Raw genomic sequence first — 13,491 nt, 5'->3', positions numbered from 1 at the left:
AAACAAGGTCAAGGTTCAAATATTTGGCATTTTGCTTGCACATAAAGATAATAAACTATGAACAATACTTAGCAAGTTATTAGTAAGTACAGTTTACTAAGCTTGTTCATTATCTATTAACTAAAGCCTGTTCATTATCTATTAACTATTTATAAGGCATAGTTTTAAATCGTTAAGAACAATTAACAAGCATTTAAGTCATTAATAACTCATTAACTAAGAGTTGATCTATTAAACACTATACTTAAGTGTCGCACGGTGAAAATGGCTGATCTACTCAGCGCACACAAAATGTCATGACTGTGTAGCCTAAAGCATATAGGCCTAGCCTCTTTTTGACAATTGTTGCCTATAATGTTCTTCTAGAGTGTTACCAAAAAAATGTATACATGGAAAATTCATTCCACTTCCTCCTCGACTGCCTCAGGTATGGACAGGTAGAGAGACGTTCCTATACAATTTTAATTATGGTGTCTGTGTCACCAGTCATTCCTTAGTCCTGTCTGTCTCCTGTGTGAGTCTTAGAACTCTTGTGGCATCATCATACTACAAAGTTTAAGGCATATATTAAAGCACCATCTCTGTTCCCTTGGGACTGATTGCCTCAGTCCTTGTCAACATCCCACCATAACAAAGCATCTGATGAACAACTGCGCACATGTTTATGAGAAGTACCAGAAATCATATCAGCAAAGTGTTACAGCTACCATGAACTCAAGGAGAGGACACAATCAATTTAGCTACAACAGTTGTTCACGCATGCCAAAAAGCCATTTGAATTAAGAGAGATAAGGGACAATCTATTTCATGATGCATGCAGTACGTGTGTGTGTGTGTGTGTGTGTGTGTGTGTGTGTGTGTGTGTGTGTGTGTGTGTGTGTGTGTGTGTGTGTGTGTGTGTGTGTGTGTGTGTGTGTGTGTGTGTGTGTGTGTGTGTGTGTGTGTGTGTGTGTGTGTGTGTGTGTGTGTGTGTGTGTGTGTATGTGTGTGTGTGTGTGTGCGCAATCTGTGCATGCATATGTATTGTGCATGGAGCTGCTAAGGAGCTGCTCCGATGACAAATTGAACACTGTCCAATTAGTAAACTCCACTTATTCATGGAAGTTTCTTTGTATAAGTGGTCCCATGCTACAGCTAAATAAGGCATGTTAAATGCAGTCCATGCACAAATACACAATGTGTATCCACGCACGCACGCACGCACGCACGCACGCACGCACGCACGCACGCACGCACGCACGCACGCACGCACGCACGCACGCACGCACGCACGCACGCACGCACGCACGCACGCACACAGATATGGAAAAACTGACACATGAATAAAAGTAATCAGACAAACATGCACACGGAAGTGTGCATGTTTGTGTGTGTGTGTGTGTGTGTGTGAGTGAGTGAGACATAGAGCAAAGATTACAAAGGTCGATACAATGCACCAGACTAACATTAGTCATAGCTCACACTTCTGTATATCCCACACAGCCTGGCAGGCATTTGACTGGTCTGGTTGCTGTTTGGTCAAATGCAATAAACACCCCATCCTCCTCTATACTCCCTAGTTCATTATACATGAGTCAGAGGCGCCAATAGGAACTGATGGTTATACATTGTTTGTTAGGTACGTTCCAAACACATACTGTAGGCTCACAGAAGCTGTCTAACATGTCCAAAATCTAAAATCATGTCCAAAGGTGTTGAGATCTACTGACTAAGCAATAGCATAATGATTTGGATATTGTCATCCTGCAAGAGACTCCCATCACAATATACATGTTTTATCACCCTATATTAAAATTGGCATATGGGCCGTCCGGCCGGCCGGCAGACCACCGCGGCCTGTCACTATGACTCAAACATAACCCTGTCACATGCCCATATACACGAATCCACGGAGCGCTGCCCTGCGCGCAGCCATTGCTGCGGTGTCAACGCTCCGCGGACGCGACACCGCAGCAATGGCCGCCTACAGGCAGCTACAGGCAGCTACAGGCAGCGCGTCTGTGGATTCGTCTATATGGGCATAATGTCATCAAGGATCTCCATATATGGGTATAAAAGGGACAAGGACTGACAGATACCGAGATCTCCATATGTTCATCAGTTGGACCAACGGTGCAACGCGTGACGGCCGCGTAGATGTGAGGGCTGCGTAGCGGCCCGAACCTCTAGTAGGATCAAAGTGATCAGAATAATTTGCTGTGCCCCGCTATTATCTGTAAACTTGTGATGTCAAAATAAAGTTAAAGGTGACCCATCCCTCTCTAGAGGCATGGGTACATGAGTATACCCTAACCATGACAGGAAATTGCCCCCCAGAGCATAACAGATGAGACTGAAGAGGTCAAGCATTCAGGCCTGTACCGTTCTCTTGGTGTACACTGTGCATGCACTCGCCTCCTTGTCTAGAATATGGTGAAGGATGACTCATCTCAGTCATCTGACCAGTGTCAATAGCCTTGGCACCACGGAACTCTCAAATGTACATTTGTCTTTGTAATGAGGGGCTTAAGCACTGCAACACTATAACATCCCTCTCTCTTTATGTTGTCGGCCGACTGTTCTTACACACAGTATGATCACATCCCGCACTGATATTCTCAGTCAACTGAGGAAGAGTTGTTCTTTCTGTTTTTTCTTTCTGTACATCACACTAATGCACCAAATTATTTTTGGGGGGTCCCCAGATGATTAGCTTGATGTGCAACATTGTTTTCTCACTCATCAGTAAAAAAAACAACATTCAGTGTTAGGGTAGGGTTAGGGTTACGGTTAGGGTGCATGAGCATAACAGTGAATGTGGGCTTTCAATTTCTAACCATTTCCCACAGATGGAAATGCAGATGCCATTCTAGTAAACACTAGCCAGTTGAGCAGTCTTTGTGACTGATGTTCCCGCCATATCCATTCCCCAACAGTGAACTTTTTCATAGTAGTCACTTAGATATCTTTTTTCTTGACATCTTGAGGTCAAGTGATCCTGCTCAGCATGTTATACATGCCACAGAGCATGATGGGATGTTAATTGCTTAATTGTATAATCAGTAGTGGACAGTAACTATAAGTACATTTACTTGAGTTATGTTACACTTGAGAACATTTCATAGTATCTGCACTATACTTGAGTATTTTTGGATACTTATGACCTTCATTCCACTGCATTTCAAAGACAAATACTGTACCTTTGACTTTGACCTTTGCTTCATTTCTAGGAAGGGAAAAAGTACATTATCAATTAACTACTTAAGCCCTATTTTAAATAGGCTACAGTGAAATAGCAGATCTACAAGCTCACAACGCGTCGCATCATTTTTGATATTTTTGTAAATGTGTAATTTTTTACACAGCAAAGCATTGATATCAAAAAGAAAATGTAGGCTACTTTGTAATTTTTAAAAGCAAGTAGGCTACTCTATTACTTTAAGTGAAGTACAAATTGTACAGAGCAAGTTTCACTTGTAGTTAAGTAATATTTGGCCAGGAGTATCTACACTTTGATTTAAGTCCTGGGGTTGAGTAGACTATTTTGTCCTGTCCACCACTGTGTATAATGCAGTCAATCTGTATGGAAGCATCAGCATTTGTTGTATTTTCCCACTCAATTATTCAGATTTTTCCTTTCATTTGTCACCCATATCAAGGACCCATATACAGTGGACATCACCATGCCGGCTTGTGAAGGACATTTCACATTTCTCTTTTGCAATAAAGAGACTTCATAATTTGTCCCAGTACCACTACAGGTGAACAATCTCACGTGTTAGTGTTGGGCTACTTACTAGCTCAACTACATTTCCAAGTAGCTTGTGCCTAGATTCACTACTTTCAGAATTATGTAGCTGCAAATAGTTCAGCTATTCTTAGTTTTCACCATGTAGCTGGGCAGCTTGACAAAATAAGCTACATCACAACATTTTCAGTGGCACATCAACATAAAATAGCACTACAGGTGAATTTTTAGTGCACATCAAAGGGAGAAATATCCATCTCCATCCAGCTATGTTTGAGTTTTTAGTGTATTCTGTCCATCATACCAAAGAAATAATAATCCATTTCCAAACACGTTTTTGGATTTTCACATATCTTTCAGTTTTAGTAAAGAAATAATTCTCCATATCAAACCACTTGTAGCTTTAACACAGTGGTATGTTTTCGTTTTAAGTGGATTCTTTCCATCACATGAAAGAAATAATTCTCCATCTACATCCACTTTTACCTAGTATGTTTCATTCAGTCACTCAAGAGTGTCCCTGGCTGATTGATCTACCAATCAACTAACGATTCATGAAAGAACAAACACACCATAAGAGCCTGTGCTCATCAGCCAGGAACAACAAAACAAACCCTTTGATTCATATTACTAACATGGAAACACTTTCAACATGCCAGCCTTTTTGACGTTTTGGTTTTAGAAACAAATATTGAAAAAAAGTCATTTGTTTCATTTCATTTAGCCTCCACTGCCCTTCTTAAAGACACTTCAGTGCCTGGCCCCATGCACAGAACACACACTGGAATATTCATATTTTTTGCTTGAGACCCAAAAGAGAAATCTGATGTCTCCCCGGGACCCAAACTAGTGAAAATAGCCGATCTACAAGCTCACTTTTAAAATATTTTTTTTATGGAATTCTTTTGAAAAAATGTTTGAATTTGCTTTTAACTTGTGAACATTTTGGATTTTTTTTTAAATCTTTTGAAAGAATAATAAAAATAAAGGGGTATTTTCCTCACAACCCATCAAAATTGCTCTGCGACCCACATGGGTCCCGACCCACTGTTTGAGAAACAGTGATTTATTCTATCAAAAATCAAAATGTGAACAGCCAGGTGCTATTAAGTCCCTATAATTGTTGTGTCCACACAACAATGGAGACCAGGCAACTTGTCTTGATAAGAGTGCCAGTTGTTCTCATGTGAATATGAACAGACTGGATAATTCGATACCATGATGATGAGAGACTAGCAATTATATTATGATTTCATTTGAGTAACAAGGTGTCCAATGATAATGTAGTGGAGTAAAAGCATATATTTTATTTTAAATGTATTGAAGTAAAAGTGAAAATTGTGATGAATATATGAACTCATCTAAAGTATAGCCCCCCCATCAAATAAATAAAATGTGTGTGTGTGTGTGTGTGTGTGTGTGTGTGTGTGTGTGTGTGTGTGTGCGCGCGCGTGCGCGCGTGCGTGCGTGCGTGCGTGTGTGTGTGTGTGTGTGTGTGTGCAGGCCTCTCACATAATTAACTCCTTGGACCGTACTGCCATCTACTGGTAGTTTTTGTGTATCACATGCCTTCACGTCTGCAACAAATGCTTTGTTTTCATTTTATTGAAAAACTAGTAGGCAGGCCACTACTACTACAAATCAATGTGATTCTACAACTGCTTTCTCCCTTGGTCTTCCCAAGCATAGATAGGCTATTTGGAATCACATGACCTCTCAGAAATGCCAAAACTAACGTGAAAAGGGTTAAGGAAATGATGAGAAATAACACCGTACTGTATATTTGACCATTAGGCAACTGAATCTGGTATCCTACATTTTATTTCAGATTAAGGCAGTATGCAACGCAATGTGAGCTTGTAGATCTGCTATTTTCAAAAGATTTCATTTTAAAACTTGAAACGTGAAATGGGACCTTCTGCATAATGAGTTGGCTACTTTCTACTTTTGGTACTTTAAAGTATATACATTTTGATACCAATACTTTTGTAGGCCTACTTTTACTCAAGGCAATTCCGGACTTTTGTAACAGAGTATTTCTACATTGCGGTATTGATTACTTTTACTTAAGTAAAAATTGGGAGTACTTTTTCCACCACTGGCTGCTACACAGAGGGCGTGACTGAGTCGCGACAGCGCGTCGTTGTCCCTACAAGTCTGTCCGTGGACCGTCTGCTCCCTCTGTAAACAGACACCTGTTTGACCCCGATCCCTCCCTCCCTCCTCCCATGGGTTTTATTTTGATTTCCCACATATTGTTATGACTTTAATGTCGCTCCAACCAACAGGTCAAGACAATAAGATAACGGTTGCCAGACTGCCCAGGCCAGCCCGAGTCGACATGTCCGATCAGTTCAACGTGACTCTCCAGCAGCTCAATGATCTGTTGACGGACGAGAGCGGCTTCTACAGCTGGCCGACACAACACTGCCATGAAGTGTTTCCCAGGATCTACGTCGGCAATGCGTGAGTTATTGTTTTGAAACCTAATTATAAAAGTGTGTAACGGGATAATAACGCCATGTGTCCACAACAAGTGTTCCATTAAGGTTGTTTCTGATCGGCGATGAGGGCGATCTGTCTGTTAATTTCTGACACTCTGTAACTAGCCTGATTACAATACAAGTTTAATTGAATAAAAACACAATTGTATTCCACATTGCGGCCCCACACACCCACACGCCCATCAGCACGTTGTGGTCATCAGTTGACGTCAATGTTCTGTGTTCTATTCAGGCTGCAGCGCGGAAAAAGACAAATCAATACAGACAGATCATGTCTCAGCTTAAAAAAAAATATTTGTAAAAACCTGCTTATTTGTGTTAGAATCAATAAAATGCCTGATACATTTTTGAATCAACTGACTTAATCCTGTGGAAAAGACTCGGCCTATCTATTTTTGGTTATTTTCAGTTCAGTCTATTATTTTGTCTGTTAATTTATAGCCTACCTTGCCCTGTTTTTGAGTAAGCATTAGAATAAACTTGAAACAAACCAAACATGATCTGACCTTACATGGGTTGGACTGGGAGACGAGGCAAATGCATTTTTACAAAAGGCGAAATGGAGCAGAGATGGGAGGAAGCCATGGGAGATGGGAATTCTGAAAATAGATAAGTAGGCTACAGAAGATTTTATACCCCTGCTCTGGTGAAGTAAAATAACTCGTATGAAGAAGAGAAGGAGGACAGAGAAGGACTTCCCAGCATGCGTTGGTGCACACACACACACACACACACACACACACACACACACACACACACACACACACACACACACACACACACACACACACACACACACACACACACACCCACACATGACTATGTTCATTTATTTTCATGATGCATGTGCACATTCTGTTATGAACCCATGGGTTCTGAGAGTACCCGGAGGCCGGGACTCCCTCTTTCCTTGGTGTTTTGCCTTGATTGTGCTTAAATCCTAATATTTAACCTCACAAACACTATGCCTAACCTTAACCCTAACCCTAACCTCACAGAAATAATCCCTAAACCTAAACTCAAAACCCTGTCCGCCTGGGCGTAACACCGGGGAAAGACATCCTCCCGAGAGTACCCATCGCCAAAGATGTCGACCTCTCTCGCTGGCGGCCAGCAGAGTGCCCCTACACTGAATACAAGAACGGTCGGTACAACAACCTAGTTGGACCCGGTCAAATCTGATGACCTCAGAACGGTCGGACCCACGTATTTCTGGCCACCAAGTCCACTCGTGTGACTCTCCCCAGTCATATCCGGCGATCTTGGAACGGTCGGACCCGCAAATCCAGCGACCTCCTGGGGGTGAGCGTTCTGCGGAAAAAAGGGTCCAACTAGGTTGTTGTACCAACCGTTCCGGTTACCCATAAACTGCCAACCCCATGGTTCTCCAGCAGGACAGGCCTTGCCAGCAGCAAGTAACTAGAAGAGCATCCGCTGGCACAACCCCAAGGCTACTGGCAGCAATTGCTTGCACCGCCAAGTATGCCTGGCGATATGCCACCTCCGCTGGTGACTCCAGGTGCTTTGGACAGCCGCCGTTTCCCACCACCAAGGAAAAGTGGAGTTCTCCCAAACTCAGCACATAGACTAGAGTCTAGACTAAGCTCAAAAACATCTATCAGGAGGAGAAACATTCAATTTTCCCATCTCTTGTGTACATTGTGTTTGTATTTGTTGATGACATGTATTATTGTGTTAATTGTGAATGCTATGTTGATGAATTGAATACATAGGACCACAATTTTAGCTTTAATGTCTTACTGTACAACATGCTGTTTTACATTTCTGACTATCCTATCTGCAAGTGGACATTTTAGTCTAATGGTGGTGTCAAACGTGCCCAATACCACCCATGGTAGGATTTGTGGTCAATTTGGCCACAAAGGATTTCTTATTAACACGCATTATAATTAATTTCTGTGAAGAAGTCTAATTCCATGCATGCACTGTACATGCAAATGTATCTGTCAATAAAGGGTGTTCCTGACCAAGTTCCTCCTCTGATCTTCCAGTAGTAATGTACTAAAACTGCTTGCAAAACAACAACTTTTCTCGGTAACACATGGAAAATAACTGAAATCTTGCTATCTGGGCAGAGAATTTCCAGATGGCATCTTTAAAAGGTTTTTACACAGTGGTTGCTATTAAAGGGACTAGCTCTCAAACTGAGCCAGTCATGTAGCCTATAGAACTATACTCACGTTCCCTGTGTTGGTGTTCTCTCCGTATCATAAATAATCGACATGGCAGAAACACTGCTGTCTTTTATCTCTGTAGGATGGGCAGATGGAGCATGAGAGAGGATGAGATGGATAGATAGATAGATAGATAGATAGATAGATAGATAGATAGATAGATAGATAGATAGATAGATAGATAGATAGATAGATAGATAGATAGATTGATTGATAGATAGAGAAATCCAGATATACTGTACAGTAGGCATGTACATGCATATGGTACATAATGGTACGTCAATACATGTGCACAGTTCTCTACAGTATAACAAAGTCAAGAGAGCAACCACTCAGTTTGTTCTTCTTAAAATCTAATTTATACTTAAAGGGATAATTCAGCCCAAAAAATGAATTTTTGTTTTTGTCGCAAAAAAAAGTGTCCACAGGGTGCCTAATCGATAAAAAAAAACATTTTGGGGGTGAACTATCCCTTTAATTGTACAAAATATAAGACTTGAATCTGACTTTCACTGGTTAGATTCATCGTTTCGCACTGTCAACATTTCACAGGGAAATACACATCAGACATAGGGTATTTTGGCCACTCTATCTTATTGAAATAACCACCTTTCACCTACCTCACTTTGGCAGGTTTGTGGCGATGAATGTAATGCGTCTGAAGCGTCTGCGCATCACCCATATCCTGAATGCGGCAGAGGGAAACTCCTACATGCACGTCAACACCAACGCAGAGTTCTACGCTGACACAGGGCTCGTCTACCATGGCATCCAAGCCAGTGACACCGACCACTTCGACCTCAGCGTCTACTTCGAGGAGGGGGCGGACTTCATCGAAAAGGCCCTGGCGCACAAACATGGCAAAGGTAAGGAAAGCTGTCATAACAATAACTAGTAATCGTACTGTTAAGCCATTAAGACCTTAGGCCGATTCTACAAATGCCAAAAAAAACACACAGACAACACGTTCAAACCTAATTCATGAGCTGTATCGCTTATCTCTCCCCTCTGTCCTGAGCCAGCCAAATATTGAATAATAAGCCTTCCTCTGTCCAAAACTATTTTTAAAAGCGATGTATGCAGTGACAGTTGTACATCGCCCCTACAGTCTTCTGCCCTTTCTCTCATACAGTGTCAATTATGTTTGTACTGCCAGTCAATTAAGGGCTACTGTCAGTGTGCACAAGAAATATGATGCTGATCAGCTTAGCAGTGTAATGAGATGTATTTTTTTTTTGATAATTGTTTTAATGTTGGGAATGTTTTTTGGGGGTATTACTTAACACTGTACAGGGATAGGGGGAATGTATACTTTGGTCTGAGGATATAGAAGGGCCTGTTGAGGGGTTGCAAGAGTTCCGGTGTGGTGATTGAATGGAGGGAATTTTTGTCAACGAAGAGAGTTGAATGAAATCCATGTTTCAATGTCCACCCACGCCCATAAATATAAATTAAGCAAGAGGATTACACTGGTGTAGTATGCGAGATCAGCAACGGACAGACACATCACACACAGACAGGGTACAATGCATGAATTTCCTGACTGAGATTAATATTATAAAAACATAGCTCCACTGTTGATCTAAAACCAAAACTCCTCACCTTATTGCCTCCACACATTCTTTGAGAAGCTGCTAAAACACACAGGTGTAAGATGGGGAAGAGATAACTGCGTACAGGTGTGGTTTATCATCCTGATGCGTTGCCTACCTGACTCCGCCCCCTGCCTGCAATACTGCATTAAACAGCAGTAATTGCATGAAAAAATATGCCAAACTTTATTGTCAGTCGCATCAAAAGTATTGTTTGTACAGAAGTGTCATTTTTGGTAGCATTTCTGGGTGTATGGGAGTCCAGTCAATGTTTTAGAAGCTGAACTGAAGCCAAAAACCAGATAACAAAAATTCTTCCAGCTATAGATTAGAAGTCCTTCTGAAGTTAATGGACAACTTAGTTTTTTTTACAATAAGGGTTCTTTTATTAGTTTGTAATGTTAATAATTCGAAGAGGAGTGTTAAAATGTATTCATTTATTGCTTTCTATCGTTTCCGCGATTTTTAATTGGGGGCCGGGGGCATTTGGGTAATTGGTTCTTTGTCTCCGCGAGGCCAAAGGCATGGAGGCCAGGGCAGAACCTCTGCCCCAAATTTTTCACATCGGCCTGTTATATATGTTACCTTTTTTTATATTACTCCTACAGATTTTGTCCAAACATCACGCACATTGGTACACAGTATCTCTATACTCGTGTGATCAAGACAGATCTGTCTGATTTTTCATATTCCTGATTGGCTTCCAAAGTTTGCAGGAGTGGCCCGTTTTGTACAAAATGCCTCAAATCATGAACGCAGCGTCCGATTGCCGTGAAACTTTGTATGCACATACCGATACCGATATTTTCCGATATTACATTTTTATGCTAATATCGTCCGATAATATCGGGAGGCCGATTCAAACATCCCTACACTCATCTTTTAATTATTATCATTACAATAACTAACTCCTTTAAGCCACAAAGTATAACCATAACCTTTGACCATAACCTACCTGTAGGCATACTGTTAATAATCTTTATAATAAAGCATTCAATCAATCAAAAAACATTAGCATAAGTCTAGAGTACTAGTTGAGTAGGCCCACTAGTTGATACCTTTAGCACAATATATCTATACTTAACATTTTCTGCAGGGAAGAACTGCATCCTCTTTGTAACTTTAACTGTATCTGTATTCCTGTCTTCTGGCATGTCTGTGTGTTTGGGGTCTGTATAAATGTTTATACTGTATGTGTGCCCCCCTCCAGGTAAGGTGTACGTCCACTGCAGGGAGGGCTACAGTCGATCTCCATCGCTGGTTATCGCCTACCTGATGCTAAAGCATCACATGGATGTGCACAGCGCGCTGGCCATGGTGCGGCAGAAGAGAGAGATCGGACCAAATGATGGCTTCCTGCGCCAGCTCTGCTGCCTCAACCAGAGCTTGTCAGCCGAGGGGAAATTGCCCTGGAACAAATGAGATTGAGAGAGAGAGAGAGAGGGAAAGAGAGAGAGAGAGAGAAGAGGTAGTACAAAATGAGGGAAAACTCTGCTTAATGAGAGAGAGTAAAAAGGAGATTGGCGGGAAAATGAATGAGAGAAGTCTGCTTAATTGCATGTCACTTCCTTTCACCCCTTCTGACATTTTAACGAGTACAGTTCATTAAGGGAGGTTCTAGAACAAATTGGGGGGGGGGGGGGGGTAGTGGAAGCCAGGGGAACATAACAGGAAAGGTGAAACTCTGCTGAAGTTGTACCCTTCACTTTCACACCTTTTTAAATTGGACAATTTAGACTCACGGTCTGTCTGATGCCACTGAGCGGCTGAACAGGCCAAACTCCTGTTCTTTGTGGGAAGGCGGGACCCTGCCAAACACTCACTGTTCAGCAGAGTGTACTGTTACTGCTCTTTGTGTTTGTGAAAACAGGAATTTTTAAACAATGTACACGGAAATGCTATACTGTATGTATGTAGTACTGTACTCGTCTATTCATTATCAAACTGATCGTCTGGCACTATTATGTAACACCAGCATTCTATAAGCAGGTGAACATTGTCTGTGATGTAATGTAAAACTGGTAATGGAAGCCTGAGTTATACTTGGAAAATAGCAGATCAACAAGCTCACAATGTGTCCCAGCATGTTGCGTTGTTGGCTTGTAGATCTGGGATTTTCTGTGTGCAACACAGGTGCGCAAATAATTCCCTTAACTCTCCCTCCATTCCACACACACACATAATGCCACTCTTTTCTACTCTTCTACCCTTGAACCTTTGAGCACTGCCAGATTTCTGTGTCCCAGGATGTACCCGTGGGAATGACTAGCCTACATAGGCAGTTAGTTATAAGGTTCTATTCATATTTTTAGGATCAGGGTTAGGGTTCAGCTTAGGGTTGGAGTCAGGGTCACACAATATCAGGATACATCAGATTTATTCAGGTTATGCTTACTGCACAGCAGTGCAGTAATGTACTGTAGAAAAACAAAAAAAGCATATTATATTTAACGACCAGTCTTTATTAGGTCTTTAAAAAAATCTGTCTCTCACATTGGTACGGAAGTAGCCGTAGCACCATTTCACGCAATGCTACAATACGGATTTTCTTGTGACATCAAATTAAAACCAGATCTGTCTATGAAGCTGTGTCATTAGGGTGGTGCAGGGGTAAAGTTCCTGCCCACCACCGTAAATTCCAACAAACACAATTGTGGGGGAAGCCGGCAAGGGCGGGGCATTCTCTGTCACTGCACTGCACTAGTGACTCGCTGTAAAGGAAGGTCCGGGTGCCCGTTCAGCAGAGAACTGGGAAGAATAGCGTGTTCCTTCGTCACACGTTACGTCCTCCTGGTGAAACTACTCACTGCCAGGTGAAAATAAACAACGACATTGTGGCGTACCCTCGAAGTCGCTGGTTTGTTGTCCCAATTATGACACTGAGATATAGTAGTATACAGTATGTCAATTGTTAGTTTTGTGGATTACATTTTCTGTCTTGTCTTCAGTGTTCTATAGAGACCTTTTGCACATTATTGTGTTTACTTTTATACCAATTTGTCCGGCAGCATGCTTCATATTGTACGTTTGAGCCAAAGACAAAAGTATTGTTTATATATTTGTTGTTGGCACATGGTCTTTATTAAGTCGTCATGCACAGAGAGTCATTTTGTGCTGTTTAGTAAGCTTTCATCGGATCTCACTGCTGCTGCATTCAAAGTGCACTTTATATACAATGACACTTGTGATTGTTGTTATTGTTACCTCTCTTTTCATATGTTCACTAATAAACTGAAAAATTATGATTGTTTTCTTTATATATATTTTTATACATATATATATTATTTGACAACATATAGATCAAACTTTCTTACATTTAACAGACACAACATTTAAAATTCTGTTCATTATGGGTGATATGATTATCTTACTTGTATTATATAAATCTACTATATTGTTATGATTGAGTTATCACTCAATCATATACAATTACTGTACATTTCATGGAGGGGTGGCAGTGTCATAAGTTAACC

General features: G+C 41.2%; 1 protein-coding gene across 1 annotated transcript; it reads left to right on the top strand.

Annotated features, from left to right (window-relative positions):
• Positions 1-6,068: 6,068 nt before the first annotated feature.
• LOC308098185 (dual specificity protein phosphatase 3-like) lies at positions 6,069-11,440 on the top strand (the record flags this gene model as incomplete). Its single annotated transcript, XM_080446437.1, has 3 exons — positions 6,069-6,193; positions 9,060-9,292; positions 11,229-11,440. The coding sequence occupies 3 exons, from the start codon at positions 6,069-6,071 to the stop codon at positions 11,438-11,440; spliced, it is 570 nt and encodes a 189-aa protein (XP_080302563.1).
• Between the last annotated feature and the right edge of the window lie 2,051 nt (positions 11,441-13,491).

The sequence above is a fragment of the Gymnoscopelus braueri genome (genome assembly GCF_963280865.1).
Source record: "Gymnoscopelus braueri genome assembly, chromosome: 13".
Taxonomy (NCBI): Eukaryota; Metazoa; Chordata; class Actinopteri; order Myctophiformes; family Myctophidae; genus Gymnoscopelus; species Gymnoscopelus braueri.
Note: the sequence above shows the minus strand (reverse complement) of the source record. Positions and strands in the feature narration are given on the sequence as shown.